The 19,932-nt window shown below is 34.2% G+C and overlaps 1 protein-coding gene across 10 annotated transcripts in view; it reads left to right on the top strand.

Moving 5' to 3' along the window:
* MEF2C (myocyte enhancer factor 2C) overlaps nucleotides 1–19,932 on the top strand; it is a 134,655-nt gene that overhangs the window by 51,834 nt on the left and 62,889 nt on the right. For all 10 annotated transcript variants that reach the window (XM_052701501.1, XM_052701511.1, XM_052701507.1 and 7 more), the window contains 2 exons: nucleotides 7,947–8,143; nucleotides 19,572–19,775. In XM_052701501.1, coding sequence (XP_052557461.1) covers nucleotides 8,090–8,143; nucleotides 19,572–19,775 — 258 coding nt within the window. In that variant the 5' untranslated portion in view covers nucleotides 7,947–8,089. The remainder of the gene's footprint in view (nucleotides 1–7,946; nucleotides 8,144–19,571; nucleotides 19,776–19,932) is intronic.

Below are 19,932 nucleotides of genomic sequence, written 5' to 3'. Positions count from 1 at the left end.
AGTTGTTTGACTTAATAATTTAAATATTTTTTATTCTTATTACACTTCATCCTGTTTAATCATGCCACAAAATTCCTGTTTTTAATGCTTCTGAAAGTTTTCTGTTTTCTCTAAAATGTTCCTGAAAATATTCATTTGAGAAATTGTAAGATATCCCTTCTGCAATCCAAATCTTTGTTCTTCCTCACAGAGATCAAGTTGTTGTGCAGTACAAATACAGAATAGCAGAACTCTGCTTTTTTTTTTTTTACAAATAAATTGGATTAAGGTTGTCTAGTAGAGCTGAACAAGTTCTCTTGTTTTCCCAGAACTCCAGTTGTCTTCTCCACATATTCTATCTGTTGCTTCTAGACTGATCACTCACTGATCAGCTTGATCAGTTCAGTAAGCTGTCTCCAGTTTTCTCATCAAACTGAATGCACCGAGTTTATCTGCACTTCTGCAGTTTGGGAAATTATTAAGTACTCAAACATGTTTTCTAACAATAAAGATCCATTCTGGAAATCAATCATTACTTTCTTCATTGGAGGGATATCTAAATTTTTTTGCCATCTGTATCAACACTTGTACCAAGGTTCAGACTGTGATTTGAAATTGAAGTACATGCTTTCTCCAGTAATGTCTGAAAGTTTCCCTTGATTCTTAAAAGCCATCGTGGAGCATAATGTTTCTTACCACAGACTTCCTCACATACAAACACTAGTAAAAAAAATCTGTAAATCAGAACCACAACTAGAGGCTGCTAACAGGTGAGACAAGAACTTAGTTCTAGAGATCTTAGACTTTTCTTGTAATAAGCTAACACTCTCCAAAAAACCCTGTGCTGTATGACAGCACCCAAACTGTGAGAACAAATATTTAACTTGGTATAAAAGATTTCTTTAAATATATACAGACCAAGACCAGAGTAGTTCCAAGAGAGCTTTTCAACACAAAATATACTAAATCTTAATCTGGTGACCACTCACCCAGGCAACCACTTAAGTGCTTCCCATATTCCTCTAACTTGTTGTATAATAGGCCGAATTTGTTGAACTGCTTTCCTGATATTTATTACACATCTATTAGCTATAAAGCCATCCAATCAAGTTATTAGCTCAAAACTGTTCAGACTCCTAGATGAAATTCCATCAGTCCAGTTTCCCTACTCCATTTTTAGACAGGTTTACTTTCCCAGTCATTGTCTCCATTTGAGACCAATTAAGTGATTTAGTTTTCAATCCTTTATTCACTTGTATTATTAGCTTGTTTGATTCAATAAACTTGTACCAGTCTCTCAAGCACTTTAAGGATTCTATTCCATATTTATCGGTCAGACTTCCATTATGTCTGTCTAGCTGCCAGAGGTACATCAAAAGGCTAATCATGAACCTGTTAACTTTTCCTTCAAACTACTTGCTTTCTTTATTTTGAGCTGTGGTGAGCAGACACTGAAATATCACCTGTAAGTCACTGTAGATTTAAAACAATTTCTTCCTGAGTGTTTTTCAGAATTTTAGCATTTCACTTGGTTGCTTTCCTTAAAACGTATGTTATTGTCTACATTCTTTGCTCTACAAATCAGATGTTCTTCTTCATCTGTCTTTAAAAAATGTTGCAAGTTAGCCAAATCTTCCTTTCTTCATCAAGCATAGTAGACATATCTCGCTTCTTACTGAGCTGTGAGCAGTCAGTTTTCATCTAGATTATTGGTGTTCACTTCCTCTTTTGGTGCATCACTGCAAGGAATGACTCATCACCTGTGGCAAATCCCACAGTCTCTTAGAAGGCCTTTGGCCTCTTTTCATGGATCTCTATCTGCATGGTTGGTATTATCAACCCTCCTCCGTCATGCCTGATGGACAACTCTCAGCACATCATCTGGAGGGCAAGCTGAAGTCTCTGCTTTCTCTTTCAGGTAGGTGTGGATCATCTGAAATTTGGAGATGCCTACAGATTCCATTTTCAGAGCCCAGTTAGCATTCTTTTCAGAAGCGATGTCTGTGGTGTGTTGAAGTAGCACTGCTGTTAGGTAGTGCCAGCTTCTCTGCTATTTCAGCAGTGATGCTTAAACATCTCAAGAGAACTTCACAAAACCATAGCAACTGAAACTCTTCTACCTGTACTGCAAGAATTGTTTGCTCTGTGAGATAACCTTGTACCATATTTGAATTACAGTCTACAGTGACCACAGCTGTCAGACTCAAGGGAGATGAAATATTCTTATAATATATAATTCTTATAGTTTTCAGAAACTCCAAGTGTAAAAAAATTTTAAATGCCAGATCTCTTCCTTCTAAGCAGGCAGTAATGCCATTGATTACAGAACAGCAAATTGGCTGAAAGAGGAATTTTCTGAAATTCATCTCTACATTCTCAGTGTAATAGAAAAATGACTATATTGGAAGTGGGCATAACGAAATTACTAGTATATGTGACAAAGATGTATAAAATACAAAATCAGGACTTAAATATGTTCTTCGCTGATTTAAGCGCAAAAAAAAAAGGGGGGGGGAGTATCTGTAAAAGAAGATAACCTTATTAATTGAGCAGATTATTTCAAAATCAATAGCAAAATTAGTGAAATATGGACTCAGATTAAACTGTTTAACTGTTCTATTAAACTTAAAATGGATAACTTAAATGCAGAGATTGACTTTGCAGTTTGCAAGTTTTGGATGTTTTAGTCCTGGCTTTATTAAGAACATCATTGCCCTTGAATTGTTTTCTGTTATAAATTAAATTCACACCATAGATTAAGAAGCAGACAGTGTTAGTTTTCCAAAGTTCCTTTTTGTTTCAGATTAGATAAATGAAAAGATGAATGAACTCTGGTACTTAGAGATTACACATATATTCTGTATGTACAGTCTTTCCAGTTTGACATGCTCTATCTCTGGTATTCTGTAGTATTTAATCTGTTACATTATGACCATTCTGGCTGAAATGTTTGCCTTATACTTCCGTAGTAAAATCTCTTAAGAGTTGAAGTTAGTAGATTAAAATGAACACTCCTTTCCGCATATTTTAATATGGCTGTCTGATCATGTTTAAATTCTAAATCAGAGCGCAGCGTGCAGATGTTTGAAACCTTAAGGTGATGAAGAGATTCATTTGCTACATGGCTTTCTGCCTGGATTACCATGCCGCTAATTGTGCAATTCATGCTTTGCTAATGTATTGCTGTGGTGATGACATATATAATTTTATCAGAGCATTTCTCTTAATGGGCCAAACTGTGTGCTCAGTAATGACTATGCAACCAAACCACATGAAATGTGAAGGATTACTTCTATCCTGGGTGTAACGTCAGCTGACCTCTGTGGGATAATAAGAAAGATAAATGCTTCTTTCATTCTTTTTGTTATTTACTGAAACTTTGATTCAGGATGACAGAAATAAAATGATCTTTATTTTATGCATCATGCCTAATTGTTTCTTTAGTACTTTTTTTCTGCATATGGGACTTGGTTGGGTGGGTCTTTAATAAGTAACGTTTCAGTGATTGATTATGTATTCCCTGCAGTGTATTCTAGAAGTTATGTTGCCCTTTTTACTGTGAATTTTTTGTCAGACAAGCAGCTGGTGTATTATTAATGCATTTAGATTTTTGTTTATAATCTGATTTAAAACTCTTTTAGGTTTACATAGAAAGATTTGATAGCCTTTGAAGTGACTTATTTCTATGAACTAAGTTAGGTAAGAAAATGGGAAGCATATTTTGTTGTTGTTTGCTTCCTTATGTCATTATAAAAAGGTTTGGTTTTTTTATTTAACTTTCATCTAATTAATCCACTCAGAATGAAAGCTGTTTCATATGGAATAGATACATCTATGTAGCAAGTTTATCTCTTCTGTGAAGCAACCATGAAAATACTAAACCTTATCACTTAGTGCTTTTCTCTGACCCTTTTTTTTTGTTTGTTTTTAAACTAAATATTTTGAGTCTCCTGTTTTCATAATCCTTATTGCCCCTAAGTTGTTCAAATAACTCTGTCTGGGGTGCTGCAGCAAAGCAGATTCAGACAGTTGTGCTCAGAGAAGGAAGTGGAGAGTTTTGGTTCCCATTTTGCACTTCTGGAACAGTTTAGGGAAGGAAGCACCTTTACACCTTTTATTGTTCGTGGTTGCTGACATCATATCCTTCCCTGACCACTCTGTGCGCGTTTCCTGCCATTCTACCAAGATTCTTCTGAGTTGCAGAGAAGGGATAGTGAATGTGCATGCGTGTGTGCATTCATGTCTGTGCACTGAACGGTCGAAGGAGCAGTCAAATAAATGATCTGCTGCATTTCTCCATTAGTTCTTTTCCCTTCTCAAAGCTCAGCTGATAGTTGTCTGCCTCTGCCAAATCATATAGTGAACAGAAGCCCGCCAAAAATGAAGTTCCTCTTTTTGTAAGCAGTCTGATCTTTTTTCTTTTTTTTTCTTTTTTTTTTTTCTTTTTTTTTTTTTTTTCCATGTTTGGCTTTGCAAAAAGAAAAAACGCTGAAGACTGTGACACCATAGCATGTAACTGTGTGATTCTTTATGTGCACACTTATTGCATGTAACTATGTCATTAAGTTGGAAGTTTTCTTTCATGTGGAGGGTTACTTAAGCAAAGTTAATAGAGTTATTTTAAGTTCCTTTTTAAATTGCCTTGGTTTTATGAAAGCCTGAAAGTACTATTTGAGTTTTGTAATACCGTCAGCTTTTCTAGCTAGTATGCTAGTTAGAAAAATGCAAATTAGCAGTTAATCGAAAATCTGCATTCATAGCATTGTAATGCTTAATCCTATAGGAACTTTCAAGAAGTGTTAGGAGCATTGCTGAAGTGCTAAGACAGCCATGGGGATTTGTTGATCCCGGAGTTCTTCACATTCTGTGACTCAGAAGTCACCAGACTTTGAGGGTTATAACCCTTGAATTAGACATGATGATTCACACTTCTGAAACCAATTGATTTGGAAAAAGTCCAGCTATCTGTTCTATGTATGCGTGCATGCAAATGTGTTTGCTAATTATGTGACTAGAGCTACAGGCAAACACATATTAAGTACAGCATATGAAGTAGTATGTGTTGGTATGTATATATGTTTATAAATAATACAGTTGGATATTCAGAAAACTACAGCATTCCCATACTGTTTCTAGTAGAAGGAAAAATAGCAGAAATTTTCAGGTGTTCAAAAAATAAATAGATTTTCTAGACAAATTGAATACCTTTCATTTGAAATTAGACTAGTATGCAAAAAAAAAGAACAAAGAGAAAGAGGTGTTTTTCATCAGTACAGAAAAACATAATCTGCTGCCTATTTAAGTAAAATTAAGTTTCTTTGCAAATTGTATATTGGATACAGATGGTCTAACACATTATTCCTTCTTCTCTTTCTCTCAGATTGTACATCTATATTTAATAACTAAACCATCTTTGCCCACCTTTGCTTTTGTTTGCTTGCATACCCTTGTTTACAATTAAAGTAAAGCTAGCACAGTTAGTAGATTACTCCAGATAGTGAAAAACAGAATTCAGAAAGTAGGTATTTTAACTGTTTTGACTTCAATGTCTCTGTATATGCTTTTGTTATTTGAAGACTGGTCTTAAATGTGAAACTGATAAGAGTGTGACAAGGAAACTAGACATTGCTCCTCCACTAGGTTTGTTTTCCCTGATCAGTGTTTGCAACATTCAGTGATCTTTTCCAAACTCACTCAGCGTTGTCATCTTGATCTGCAAAGCAGCTCTCATCCTTGCTAACCATGTCACCACTGCTCTAATCTGTCCACCTTGACCTTCCACCTTGAAGTGAATAAGAGCTTAGGCAGGCATAGTGCTGTAAGCCGATAGAGTCACTGGCTTCAGCTGAATGAAAGGAAATTATTCCATATGCATTTGCTATGGATTAGTGTATTGGCTTACCATGACAAGAAAGCCTGTTAGACTCCTTTGGGTCCCGCATGTTCATGGGAAACGCCATTCTAACTTGCTCTTTGTATCAGAGGTAAGACTACAGGAAAAACAGGAAAGAAACCCAGTCTGAGGAAACTTAAGGCTGTTTCTGAAAATAGACTCTGTTTGTCAACACTAAGAATCAGATAAGACTGTCTTCTAGCTTTGTTTAGAAGAAAAGTTTAAGAAATACTTGTGAGGAGTGTATTTCAAAGGTTGGGCTTATATTTTGTTGTTGTTGTTGTTGTTGTAAATATGATCAATTACCATCGCATCTTTTTAAACAATTGACCTGTTTATAAAGTTTAAAAGCAGCAGAAATTTTGCAGCCTTTGTATTTTATAAAATTGGCAATATAAAGTTTTCCATGTTACATGCCATGTTCTTCATTATGGTAAATAATTAGGCATCCATAAATATGCCTAAAACATAATACACAAAGGTATTAATGGACAGAAAGATAGTAAGTCATATATTTGAAAATCTATCTCACCTAGTAAATTAATTTTATTGTAACAGCTAGTTAGAAAACTCTGACTGACTGCTTGCTCGTTAACTTATTTTTTTCTTGGAGTGATAAAACACTAATAAGCTTAAAGTTTATTGTATGCAAAGAGAGAACTGAAGATCATAATGAACGAGGTCTAGCTTTTCTACCTCACTGGCTTTGAGTCTGAGCCAAATAGTGGATTAAATGCCCAGGACATTGGCTTAGTGTTACATAAGATATTGAGAGAATTCATCTGGTTGGCTGCAACACCACGAACTTTACAAATAAGGAGACAACAGCCTGTTTTTAATTTACTAAATTTTGATTTACAACATAATACTTCTAATACGCAGAGGGGAAAAATAAAAACAAACTTTAAAAGTGTTTTTTAATTCACTTAATTAATTCACTTTATTTTTTATTTTTTAATTCACTTTAATTCACTTTAAATGAATCTTATTTATTTTTTTATCTTTTCTATACTACAAAGAACTCTATGCTCTTCAGAATATGTAAACATTAAAGTATTTCAAATAAAGATCAAAAAAAAAAGAAGAGGCACCTTGTACAGAAGTATTCTGAACATCACGTCTGTATTTTCTTAATTTTATTTCATGTTCAGGGTTTGTTTTTTTTTTTTTGCTAAAAATATTTTATACTCTACAGATATGTGACTTAGCAACATTTGGTGAAATAAGGAGTTCTTACTGCATCATGTATTTTTATACATCATATCTAACAGTCCTCACTTGCAACAATATTGGTGTTGTAAAGTTCAGGGAGCTAACATCAGTTCCTTATTGAAACTGTGAAAGTCTTTTTCTAAAAATTCTTAATTTATCATCTGTCCTCACTATTCTGTGCTTCATAGCTTGGCTTCTGGTGCAAGAATTTTCATAAGGAGAGATGAACATATTTATTGCTAATAAATCATTTGTCAGTACCCTTTGGAATTTATGTTGAAATGAAATGAGAGAAAATATACTCACAGTTTCTCTGGTATGTTGAGTAATGTGGTAATCTACGTTCTTGAAGAATAAAGTTTAAAAAGTTGGATTTAAACTAGCTGACATCTCTCATATATCAAATAACACTACAATAAAGGTCCATCCTATTTGCATAATGAGGGACATTATCACCTCTGCTGTCAAAACACAAGATTGTTTTCCCTTCAGAAATGAATTAGCTGGCCTACTTAGCATACATAGGTACAGAAAGGTTCATTAACTCTCTGATTTAGGTAATTTTTCATATTACTGCAGTGAGTGATATTTAAAACTAGAGATATTTAATTCCGTTAAAGTTTTAGCAGCGTGAATTTTAGTCCTTTTAATTTCTTGATGTGTTGGTGGGTTTATTCATAAGCAGAAAACTTCGAATGATATTATTATGTCTCTTTTAGGTACTTACTTTCTAGATGCAGTAAAGATGTATTAAAATTTACTTATGCAATAAATTATAATTAGGACATGTTGTTGGCTCCAGAAAACAACTTTCATCTAGTTATCAATTAGTAGTAACATTTTGTTTCTTTGCTGTGTTTAGCAGGAACGGATGCAGGGGACTGTGAACTGAATAGTGCAAGTGCTGAAGAAGGAGGCTTGTTTTGAGGAAACAGGAAAGAGGAAGAAAAGAGAAGGGAAAATACATAATTTTAAGGAAGAAGGAGAGGAAAAAAAACGGGGACTATGGGGAGAAAAAAGATTCAGATTACAAGGATTATGGATGAGCGTAACAGACAGGTGAGTAACAACAATACTGGTGTTGAGATTGATACTGTATTTACAGGGTGGCTTACTCCCGTAAGTGATCAAAAAGGTGATAGCTTTCTATAAATGCATATATTTGTGTGTATGTATACATATATGTAACATATTGAAGATCATCAGAGAAAAAGTGCACTTTGGAAACAACCAGAAACCTTACACAGGTTTTTCAAGTTTACAAATATGTGTAGTTAGGAATTTATTACTTAAGGCCTTGAATCTACAAAGGCCGATGCGTATGTTTTACCTTGGACCCCCTCTGTATTCACTTTGATTTCAGCGTGTAATACACACAGTTAAGCACATCTGCAAGTTGTTACAGGATTCAGGCTTACAGTACTGCATTTTGTGACCTATTATACTGTGAATTTATTTTCAGTATGAGTTTTTTTAAAATTCATACATTCAAAGTATTTCTTTCTACATCTTTTCAATGTTTTTATTTTTACATCCTGCATGAAATAATGACTACTTCATTAAAAAAAAAATAATTGTTTTCTTATCTGAATATGAATTTTTTAAATATTTGGATAGCCCAACACACTCTAAAACCAATACACAATAACACTGGCATGCTGTGTTTATTAAATAACATGTTCCTAACAAATAATGCTGTTTGCATTTGATGTAAATAAATAAATGGATGTTTTGTTGAAACTGGAGATTCACAAGTGTGAGAAGATCTCCATAAAATTATTTAACCCTGTGATTAGCATTCTTCATACATGTGCCTGCAATTTGCCAGTAATCTTCAGTAGCTTTCTTCGAAGAACTTGATACTGAATTACTATCAATATATTAATTCTATTCATTTATTCTTTTAATTTCTTCATATTCATAAGTTGTTTTTAAGAAGTGATTATGTTGTCCATGGACTTTAATGATTTTATTACTTAAGATTCAAACCGTAACAATAAATCATACTTTTAAAGAATTTTTCCTCAAATGCTTAAAGTCTATAGCCTATGTAGTCGCTTGTGCTAGTAGCATAAAATCACATTTAAAGCTAAAAACAATGTTTATGATGGGTATATTCTATGTTTTCCCTAAAGGTTGCCTATTGCGGTGGGCCAAGCCAAAAAGCAGTAATTCTATCAGCATAAATCCACTATTGTATTTGTATTTGTTTTAACTGGTTTATAGCATGGAATTAGAATTGGATTTTGAATATTGAACTACATTTATCATTAAATATTAAGACACTAGTTGTTTGGAACTTCCCACACTGCCAGGTTTTCTTTTTGAAGTGAATATGAATTATCATTTTGTAAATGATGCTAAAGACTTCTGCCATTATTAATGTTATGGCAATATGTTTACTCAAATACAGAATTTATGGAGAACTTAATCCCCAGTTTTGAGGGGGAAAAAAAAAAGTCTTTCAAGAGGCTAGATTTGTTTTTAAAATGCATACTAATAGTGTTTCAAGTGATTCAGAGTAGGGCTTCAAGGCTTCTATCACCCACATTCAGTACTAATTATTATCAGTAAACCTAAAATACCAAAATTTAAATTTAAAAAAAAAAAAAAAAAAAAAAAAAAAAAAAAAAAAAAGTAGTACAGAAAGAGTTTATCGTATTAGTTTTATAAAAGTCATCAATTAGTCATATTTGCTGTCAGGCTGAAGACCTAGATTTACATTACTTTACCCTCCACATATTATAATTGGCTTGACTATGTTACTTATTTCTATTAATATATTTTAAGATAGTTTAGAAAGTATTTCTGCTAGTTTTATCCTCTTTGCATTTATTCCCCTAATATAAAGTTTGGTTAAACCTTCTTATGCCTTCTTATTACTTGTCCCTAACATACTCACAGGAACAGCAGCAAATCTGTTGACTTGTAACAGTTTTTTAAGTTCAAACTCTGTAGTTTCACAGTACAAGGCATGTTAGATGGGAATATGATATACACAGGCTATGCATCCTCAGTTGTTTTCAAGCATGTGAATTCAATTCAGGACAGCAGAGAAAGATAAGGAACATTTATCAAACCAGAGGATGCACCGAAAGTTGAATTTTTTTGTCCTCTCCACTCGAATGGTAAATCTCCTTGGATAACACAGTTTGTACAAAAGAACTTAAGCTGCTTAAGTCCTGCGGAAGATGATTTCTGTCCTCATGTTTCTAGTAATCACCTGCCCATTGTCCTAACTAGCTCTTTATACTAACCTTCGAATGGAGCACTTGTTTTCTCAGTAAAACCACTGTTTTCTTCCACGCTACTGACTGTTGTGGTAAGAGACCTACTGTTCAAAATACTTGTTGGAGTGAACTGAGGAGGACAAAAGCAGTGCTGAACTCGCTTCAAGAGTTCTAGAGCAGCCTAGTAGACTGGATTTGTGTACTTCAGTGACCATGCTGGTAATAAATGTAAGTTGAAACTGTTCAAAAGAGTAATGTGTCAAATCGCTGACTGCTAATCTCATAGGAACATGCAACATGGAGTGTAAATTGCAGCCTTCTGGAATCTATTTGAAACTTCAAAATCTTGGTGTATGTGAAACTACTGCAACCTAAACATTAAACATTGACTTTGATGAGCGTAAAAATCATTAATTTAACTACGAGGAGTTTTCAATGTAATGTTACTTCATGTGGATTGGCTGTATTTTCTTTTCCCTAATGACAGAGGCAGCAAGGATGTTTGAATCTTCTGTAATTGACCCTAAGTTCTCTTCAGTTGAGAGATTTTCAGAAACGCCCACTTAAAACATTCCTTCTTGCTGTGCTTCTTGCCAGATGGAGAAAGTGTATTAATAAGTGCTAGGGCTAAAGTATTTATTGGGTATTTTTGTTACCAGAATGGTTTTGAATGTAAATGAAAATTATCAAGAGTATCCTATTATAAGCTGTCAAAGTGACCAGATACTTTCTTTTTCCTTTTGTGACACTGGAGAATATTGCTTTATAAATACGTTTTTTGGGCTCATGAAGTTACAGTAACTTTGCAAACAGCCCATGAGGGTACATGTTATTCATGCACATTATTCCCTGCGCCAGTGATAGAACTGATAATCAAAAGCATTGGTACTAATACGTGATATTGGAAGTTCCTGGCTACTACAATGCCATTGTGCAGAAATTGCCACTTTGTGCATTGGAGGAGGCTGTTGTAAAGAATTCTGGGCTGCCTGAGGAAGAAAAAAAAAAAGAAGAAGAAAAAAAGAAAGAAAAAATAAGAGAGGAAAGACTTTTGCAAAAACATATGTGGACTTTATTTTCTTGGGCCCTCTGAATTAAAAAAAAAAAAAATCAAGGAGCTCTATCATCATCAACATAAGAAGAATTTGCACTCCACTCAGAAAACTCCTCTTTTTTTTAATTTTTTTTTTTTAATTTTCTATTTGTTTTTGATCAGTTTGAAATAATGTGTTATATTTTAGGAGGGCATTTTTGTATCTGCTGTGGACAGGGATCATTTGAGACTTCTTCACAACAGTTCAGATAGAGCTTAAAATAAATAGGTGTAATGAAATCGTGATACTGTATTATCGTTATCATACAAGGTCACTTACAAAATGTTAAATCCACAGTTTGTGAGCTAAATACAGGAAAGATGGCTTATTAACCTAATGACATTCTGGTATCAGGTCAGGAACACCCTCTTGCTTTAATATGCTCACTTTCCAGGTTCGCATTCAGGAATATCTGTTCTTATACAGCAGTCCCTCTGATCATCTTGCCATTAGTTCTGCCTTTCTCTTTCCTGCTTGTGAAGCATGCTGTTGACAGTGTCATAGTTAAAACTGGATTGAGCTTAGCTCACTGTTTAAAACTGATCACTGAAAGCTTTAAAACTTTCAATTTGTAAGCTGGGGGCTGAAGTGCTATTAAACACCATAGGGTATGTATACTTCAATGTTAAGGTATCTGAATATTAAAGATGCTCCTTTTAAAGTATCATGTCTATGTTAATCTATGGGATATTGCAGTATTTCTTAACTTTTTCCTGAATATAACTTTCTATCATTTTTTTTTTTATTCCAACAAATCTGTAAAATTGTGAAACAGCACTTGCTGCAGTTACCAAGCTCAACAGAGAGCAAATGAAAGCTGATAAGTATAGAGAGTTATGGGACAGAGGAAGAATATCCTGGAGGGAAATGACCATTTGCAGGAAGACCTAGATTTGTTCTACTGACTTCGATACCTAATGCAGCTAGTTTCAAAACTAATTTCAGCCACATGCATCTATTTTTATCTGTGCTTCAGGTCTATTTAAAAGGAAAGAGAAAGAGACTCAGCTGAAGCAAAAACTTCCCTGTAGAAATAGAGAAGAGCATTGCATATTAGTGCTAACATGAACACGAGTTATACAGGAAACTTCTGTCCACCAGTTTCCTGATATTTTCAATCTTTATATTATTCAGGATCTGTGATTGTGTGATTTTTTATTTTTTTTTCCCCAGGGAATGTTTCCATATAAAAGCATAAATGTTTAACCATGCAACTGAATATCATTCCACTCAGTGAACCTTGGTCTAAAAGATGACATGCTCTTCATCTTTTACATATTTGAATCACCTCTTGTGTTTGCATTAAATTGCACACAATAAAATATATCCTTCATATTTTAGGTCTACATTTAGGCCCTGCTGCTTTTTTTCTTTTTCTTTTTCTTTTTCTTTATCTTTTTCTTTTTTTTCTTTTTCTTTTTCTTTTTTTCTTTTTCTTTCTTTTTCTTTTTCTTTTTTTATGAGGTTAAGCTAGGCCTCCATAAGCAAAGCAAGGAATACACTTCATGTTTTTATCACTTCAAAACTATAGTTATCTGTACAAGCCTAAAACAGCCTATTTCATGTTACCTTAGACTGCACATGAAGAAATGTTAAAAGGGAGTTGCTGATCTGAAGCATGAATTTCTAGAGTGTATTTTATCTACGGTTAAGTGTGCTTGTATTACAAATGTATGTTCTGAATATAATTTAGAGTGAATTACATAAGGTAAATATTTAGGTCAAATTACTTTCAATCTGAAGTGAGAGCAAGAAACCTAAGAGATTTCAGTACTGAATGAAGTATCTGCCAGTACAGCAGAGCTGAAAAGAATACAGACAGGCGCAGCTTTACTGTCTTGCAAGGAATGGTTTGAAAAGCCCTAAGGGAGAAAGACCTGGAGGTGGGAAGCAGAACTGAAGCCATTGTAGAGAGGAAGAAGTTACACTCTTCCTGTTATGACAGGAAATGCAGACAAATGTGCTTCCTGACCATTTGCTCGGCAGGGAAAGAAATATTCTTTGACCTTTACCTTATGAACATTTTAGCAGCACAGAACTAGTAAACATGTTTTTTTACTCTAAACATCCATTTGTACCTGCCAAAACTGATGATAGCACACCAAAAAAAGAAGTTAGTTTTCTTGTGTATTTTATCAGCTACGATTTTTTTTGATGGAGATCTTTTTTCATTAATATGTCTTTGCCTATAATGCATATGTATGTGTGTATCTGTATGTAATGAACTTAGTCTTATCTCTCAGATTCCATAAAAGGAATTGATGTATCAGAGGTTAACCATTGTTATTCCTGCATCCTTGCCTAATTTTGGACCTTAAATTGTAATTCAAAGCAGGAAGCATGTTGATAATGCATAGCCTACTAATTTATGAGTAGTTGTATCATCCATTAATTAACATACCTCCCAGTTATCCCTCCTCTCTTAATTTACAAAGGAAAAAATCATTTGAGATCCACTGTCATGTGTAGGATTTGAGTAGATTGAGCAATATTACTAATTTATGTTTTTGATATGATTAAAATAGTAATTAACAAAGTGGTACAAAACCTTCTTTTTTATACAGATCATGAACACTTTATTTGTTGTAACCATAATTTAAGGGCATCCTGTTTAGAACTCCTCTTTAACTGGACTATTCAGCAAGGCATAGCTCAATACGCTCGAGGCTTTCCAGGACAATAGCTCTTTCACCAACATAAATCACTGCTGTCTCATCCCTGCTCATTATGGTAGAGGGTTACAAGAAAGTGGAAGCAGGCTGCTGAAGGGTTCTTCAATACTCTTTAAAGGGCCTTTCATTTAATACGATGTGCCAGGCACTGCATAAAGGAAGATTTGTCTAGAGTGAATCCTAGCACTGGCGCTGCCTCCCAGTCCCATTCAGGGCTGCTGTTGCAGATGAGCCTTGTCATATGACAAACAGTTCTAAACAAAAATCAAATACGAGAGAGAATATGACAAAGAGCTCTCTCCTCTCAACTAGTTATTTCTTCAAGGTCTTTTCCAACCTAAGCCATTATGTGATTCTATTTGGGCTTTCAGCATACGATGATGTGCCTGGCGGTGCATTTTAGTCAGTAGGTTCTTGGTTTATACATGGCTATCTTCATTTTACTGTGTTTAAGGTTAGGTAGGCTTGCATAATACCACCTAATTGTCACTTATATTTTTCTACTGTTAGTGATCTAGCTCCTGTGTAGAAAATTTAGATACTCTGAAATGAAATAACGATGAAGAGAATAATGTTTTTTCTTGACCAGGCAGCATCCATATCTGATACTTCTATGCATCAATTATCCCTGTTTTTCACCAGTTAGTTATACCTTTAATAGCAGGAAATGAATATGAGAAGCATTATTTGCTTAATTCCCTGAATCTCTCATTTTCCTATGTCAGAATGGCTGTAAAGATCACAGGGCTGGTACTTTCAAAACAGAAAACAGTAGCACATGTGTTAGTAACAAATGTAGAGAACTCATAATTACATTGGTGTAATAGCTCAGTCATCCAAAATTCAGCCTTTCAAAGTGTCTATGATATCAGAAGGACTAGAGGGACTTGAATTAAAATATATAAGTAAAGTGTCCTGAAGACTATATTCATCAAATGAATAGTGCTTATGGCTGGTTCATTTCCTCTACTGATGCATTAGCATCCATAGCATCTTTTCTTGCTAAAGGTTTAGATAAATAAATACTATAGCCCATGACCACTACTACCATTTTGTCTTAAACTATCTGGACTGAAAAATGAGATGGACTCATTCATGTGTGAACATGTGCAAACATATCTAAATTTATATTTCAGCACATTGATGAATTAATGTCCATGATAAAAATAAATAAATAAATAAATAAATCTTCCAGTGCATACATAGTTTTATTCTTTTTTTTTTTTTACTAGGGATTAAATTCTGACTCTGGCATAAATTACCAACAAAATGGAACATATCACAGTGTAAGCTCATGTAGCTGTGGATTCAGACTGTTTACAGATCTGTTCACATACACTGAAGTGACTAGTCCATGAAACATCCATCAGAAGACTCTTGCAGATTTATGCTTGAAGAGCTAGTTGAGAGGTGTTTCCATGGTACTGAAGAAGAGACAGAGTTGAAGTGGAAAAATGTCCTTTTAACAATCCTTTTTTATCAATGCCTATCTTTTGGCACATATTGTAGTTCTCATTGTTAGCCAGAATTTAATCCAAAATGCATTAAAAGCTTACATTGATTTATATCAAGGAAGTTCAAAGTTTGGTTCATCACATTTTTTTTCAATTTTCCCAATGCTTAAAATCAGTATCTGATTTGTTCACAGTGTTTAAAGTCATCAGCATATATTCTTCTTTGCCCATGAAAAAGCTGCAGAATTTAGTAACTATTCCTGCTTTGAGGACAGCTTTAATTTTTTTTTTAATGACTCTTAAATAAAAAAGTAAACTATAGTGTGAAGACAACTAGTAGTAGCAAACTAGTGAGTTTTTTTGCTAAGGGCTGGAAAGGTTGTTTTGTGCAGGGTTGGAATTCATGGGGTTTTTAGTTACGTTGCAGAGGAAAATGTGGTACACTCCACACCCTGCTGTTTCTGCAATACGTTTACAACTATGCTTTAAAAAGCCTCATAAAAGTATTTAAAAATGGTGTTGTGGTTGCAAATCTTTTGTTTTTCATATACATACTAAAATAAGGCTTTAAAAACAGTTGAATGCAATCCTCTTATCTGTTCCACTTCCTCCCTCCACTCTGTATTCAGTCCTATTTGTTCTTACCCTACCATTATAAAATATAGTAGCCCAGAAAGAGAGGACTTCATGCATAGGCTATCGTGCTTCTAAAAAGCAGAAAAACTGTAAACTGAAAAAGACCTACAGACTATTAGTGGTTTAGACAGCAGGCATAACTAGCCGTGCCTTAACTAAAATTTGTAGGAAAGAATCTAAATCACTAAGGTGATTGGTTTCTTTCCACTGGAAAAAGTTAAATATTGAGCAAATACTGTTAAAATGCATCCTGTTTTGTTTATTATTATTATTATTTTAATATGCTTTTTTAAAATATGTTGAGTAATTGCTTTACTGGATGTGTGTTTACTTTCAGTGTCACTAGTGCACTTAATGTCAAATGACAAAATGACACTAATGATGAAAGATACTATCGTTACTGTGAATTTTGAATGCAGCATAGGATAGTAAAGTGACTATGTGACCACTTGGGTTCTTGCACTGTAGCTGCAATGAGTCAGAAGCTCATGTCATGTGAATTGTGTTTGTCTTATTCATTCTCAGCACTGAGTCAGTTAAAGTAAATTTCGTAAGTGCAGGCAGGCCATCTTAGGTGCAGATTTCACACTACCTTATACCTAGACACAAAAGAAATCTAAATGATTTACATAAGTTTTACTACCACTTTGCAAAGTTTCTGCAATAACAGAAAAATATCTGTTCGTTACCTTGGACAATATTTATTTGATACTATTAGTATAGATGAGTGTGGTTAACATAACTGATGGTTAACAAACTCAGTCCAAAACACCAAAATTAAGTAATAAGGAAAATGTCTGCTTCTACTCCTCACCAAAACACTGCAGAGTATGTAGAGAAGTATCTTCATCTTCCTTGTGTAGCTGCACAGAAAAGACTATGCAAAAAGATCTTTTTTTTCCAGTTTGTGGAATATTCATAATCTTCTGAGGCTACTGACCTTCCACTATACACTTAAAAGTACAAGCTGACTCGTACCAGAAACTGTATCAATAGCATGGCAATTTCACATATATACAGTTGTTACATACATTTTTATATATATGTATAAATATGCAACAATTAATTGTATAGTAAAAAAGTAAAATTGCAGATTACTGTAGAAACATTGCCATAGATGTTGTTGTTTTTAATGCTTCGAGTAGTGGTTGCATAAATCTTTCTCTAATAGATATAGAAAATGTTACAAAGATCAAGAAGTTAACAGCAAATCAAATTCAGAGAAATTGAAATTATGTTTTTAAAAAAAATGAAATTAAAAAAAAAAAAAGTAGTATCTAGCTAATCTCTTGTTCTTTCTTCAGTTTCCACAAAAAGGAACTCCAGCCAGTATTATTCTGGTGATAAGTATTATGAAATAAGTATGTGCTGTGCAGCACAGCTGTGTGGTTACTCTAAATGTTCAGGCGGACCTAACAGTAAACACAAACAGTGGCTTTAAAAGACATTTGCTGGAGTGTTCTTTGATGGTGAGAAGCTGTAACATGCTAAATTCTGAGGTTTACGTGCAACAGAAACCGTACTGTATAGAGACACTCCACCTACAGCGCTGTGGTCTACAAGTTGATTGAAAGGCATTTTAGTTGCAGAAAAATATGTTGAGTTAGTCCATTTTATCCTCTGTATGTTAGGCTTCTTCAAAAATGTTGAATATATAGCTGTTTTTCAACAAATGCATTGCAAATTTCCATAATCAAAGAAAATACTAAAAGAGTGTTTGAAAGACTAGTTTACTTCGCAGAATTTAAGTGTAGTTTTGTTACCTATCACATTATTCATTCCCAAACTCAAAAGCCATTGAGACAGATGAGATAGAACTTAAAATCAATTACGCATACTTGAGAAAAGGGCTGAGTAAAATGTGTTTATATAATGATTGAATAATTGTACTTAATGGGAATGTATTTTTCTTCATAGTTGACAGAGGCTAGAGAAACTGAAGTGACATAAGAGGAGCAACATCCAGTATATATTTGGGAGAATAACTGTTCATGGTGCTGGCACACAGCCCACTCTTTTTGAGATGGACAGCAAATAGGGATTAGAAATACTTAAAGGTGACGTTTTGCATGGCATGGCCTAGTGAGATTTAAAGGTAGTCTGGGGTTGCAGTTAGCGTTAACCTGCATTAGGAGTTTGATGAGATAAAACAGCAGTCTTATGAACCACGTATAGAGGAATCTTCTTTCCACAGCATTAAAGTGCAGAGGTACTACTTGTGGTCATTAAGCAGCAAGTATGGAATTAGGCAGACGTAAACTTTGTTGAGTACCAGTCATTGCTATATCAAATATCTTGCCTACATGTTAAATTTGATCAGTAATAGGTTTAGCAAACCATATTGTATCTGAAAAAATGACATCACTGAAAATTACTAAAAACAGAAAATTACTAAGGAAAGGGAAACATTCAAGCATACTATTAGCTTAAACACTTTAAACACATTATTGGAATATGTAAGATATTGCAGGAAAGATAGGAAGAAAAGCATTTACGTATTTTTGCGCAGAGTCTTTCTTAAAACAGTCTCTGTGTAAAATTATAGTGAAGTACAAATGCTTTTCTTACTACCTCAGCTTGCATGAGGTGTCAGCGCACAAGCTAATCTACTGGGAACAATAAGTCCACGCTTTCATAATGTGACCCACAGTCCTTCATATTAAAAAATGCCAATTCATATTCCTCAACGTCTAAATTGAAAGGAGAAAAAGTATGATACATATGTGCTTAGGAAGAGGCCATATTTCAGTTGTTGCTCGCGACTAGTGTTTTTATTTTTATTGTATATTTCTCATTTTTCACATGAAAATGTAAACATTAAATAAGATGTACTTAATTTTTTTATGTTATATATTTCTCCAAAAGTATATTGAATTGTCTGAACAACTTACCTTTATATACAACTTAAATTCTGTATGAAATAATTCCTTGTGTTGAAAAACTAGGAGTTGGTTGGAACTGATTTAAGTGAATTGCTATCAACAGTAGAAATTTACTGCATGTGTTCAAGCTATTTGCTTTTGCAAATCTAAGCTGCAGTTTTACAAAATTGATGGGAAAGGTGTATGCAGCACAGGGTGAGGGTGTTCAAGGCATAACTATGTGAGTTAAAAATTTACACAGAAAGATGTAGCACCAACACCATATAGTGCTGCTAGAAAATGTGCCATGCCTTTTACCTGTACCTTGAGTATTGTGCAGTGAGAATTAAATATGTTTCCTCACTTACATAACAAACATATTCTATTTTGAAACCATTTGTATGTATGTACTTTCCTTCTGAACTTGCTCAATTCAAAGACTACTGTGGACATGTATATTTAATTAAAAAAAAAAAAGGGAGGGGGCTGCAAAGATCAACTTGGGCATTTTTTACAGCCTTTTTTTTGCTTTTCTTCCAGGTGACATTTACAAAGAGGAAATTTGGGTTAATGAAGAAGGCTTATGAGCTGAGTGTTCTGTGTGACTGCGAGATTGCTCTAATAATCTTCAATAGCACCAACAAACTGTTCCAGTATGCCAGCACGGATATGGACAAAGTGTTGCTGAAGTATACTGAGTATAATGAGCCGCATGAGAGTCGAACGAATTCAGATATTGTTGAGGTAAGATTTTGTGCTCAGTGAGTCAGACAGGCCCGATCACACTTTTAAAAGAGTGACAGAATGGTCCTGTGAAGTGATCTAGCAGCAAGAGAGCGGAACAGGGATGGAGGCATGTTGTTGGGGGAGCTGAAGACAGTGTGTGAAGTTCAGGAGAGCA

Source organism: Tympanuchus pallidicinctus, unplaced genomic scaffold, assembly GCF_026119805.1.
Source record: "Tympanuchus pallidicinctus isolate F22 unplaced genomic scaffold, pur_lepc_1.0 scaffold4, whole genome shotgun sequence".
Classification (NCBI taxonomy): domain Eukaryota; kingdom Metazoa; phylum Chordata; class Aves; order Galliformes; family Phasianidae; genus Tympanuchus; species Tympanuchus pallidicinctus.
The sequence above is the reverse complement of the archived record's forward strand: the minus strand, read 5'-3'. Positions and strand labels throughout refer to the sequence as shown.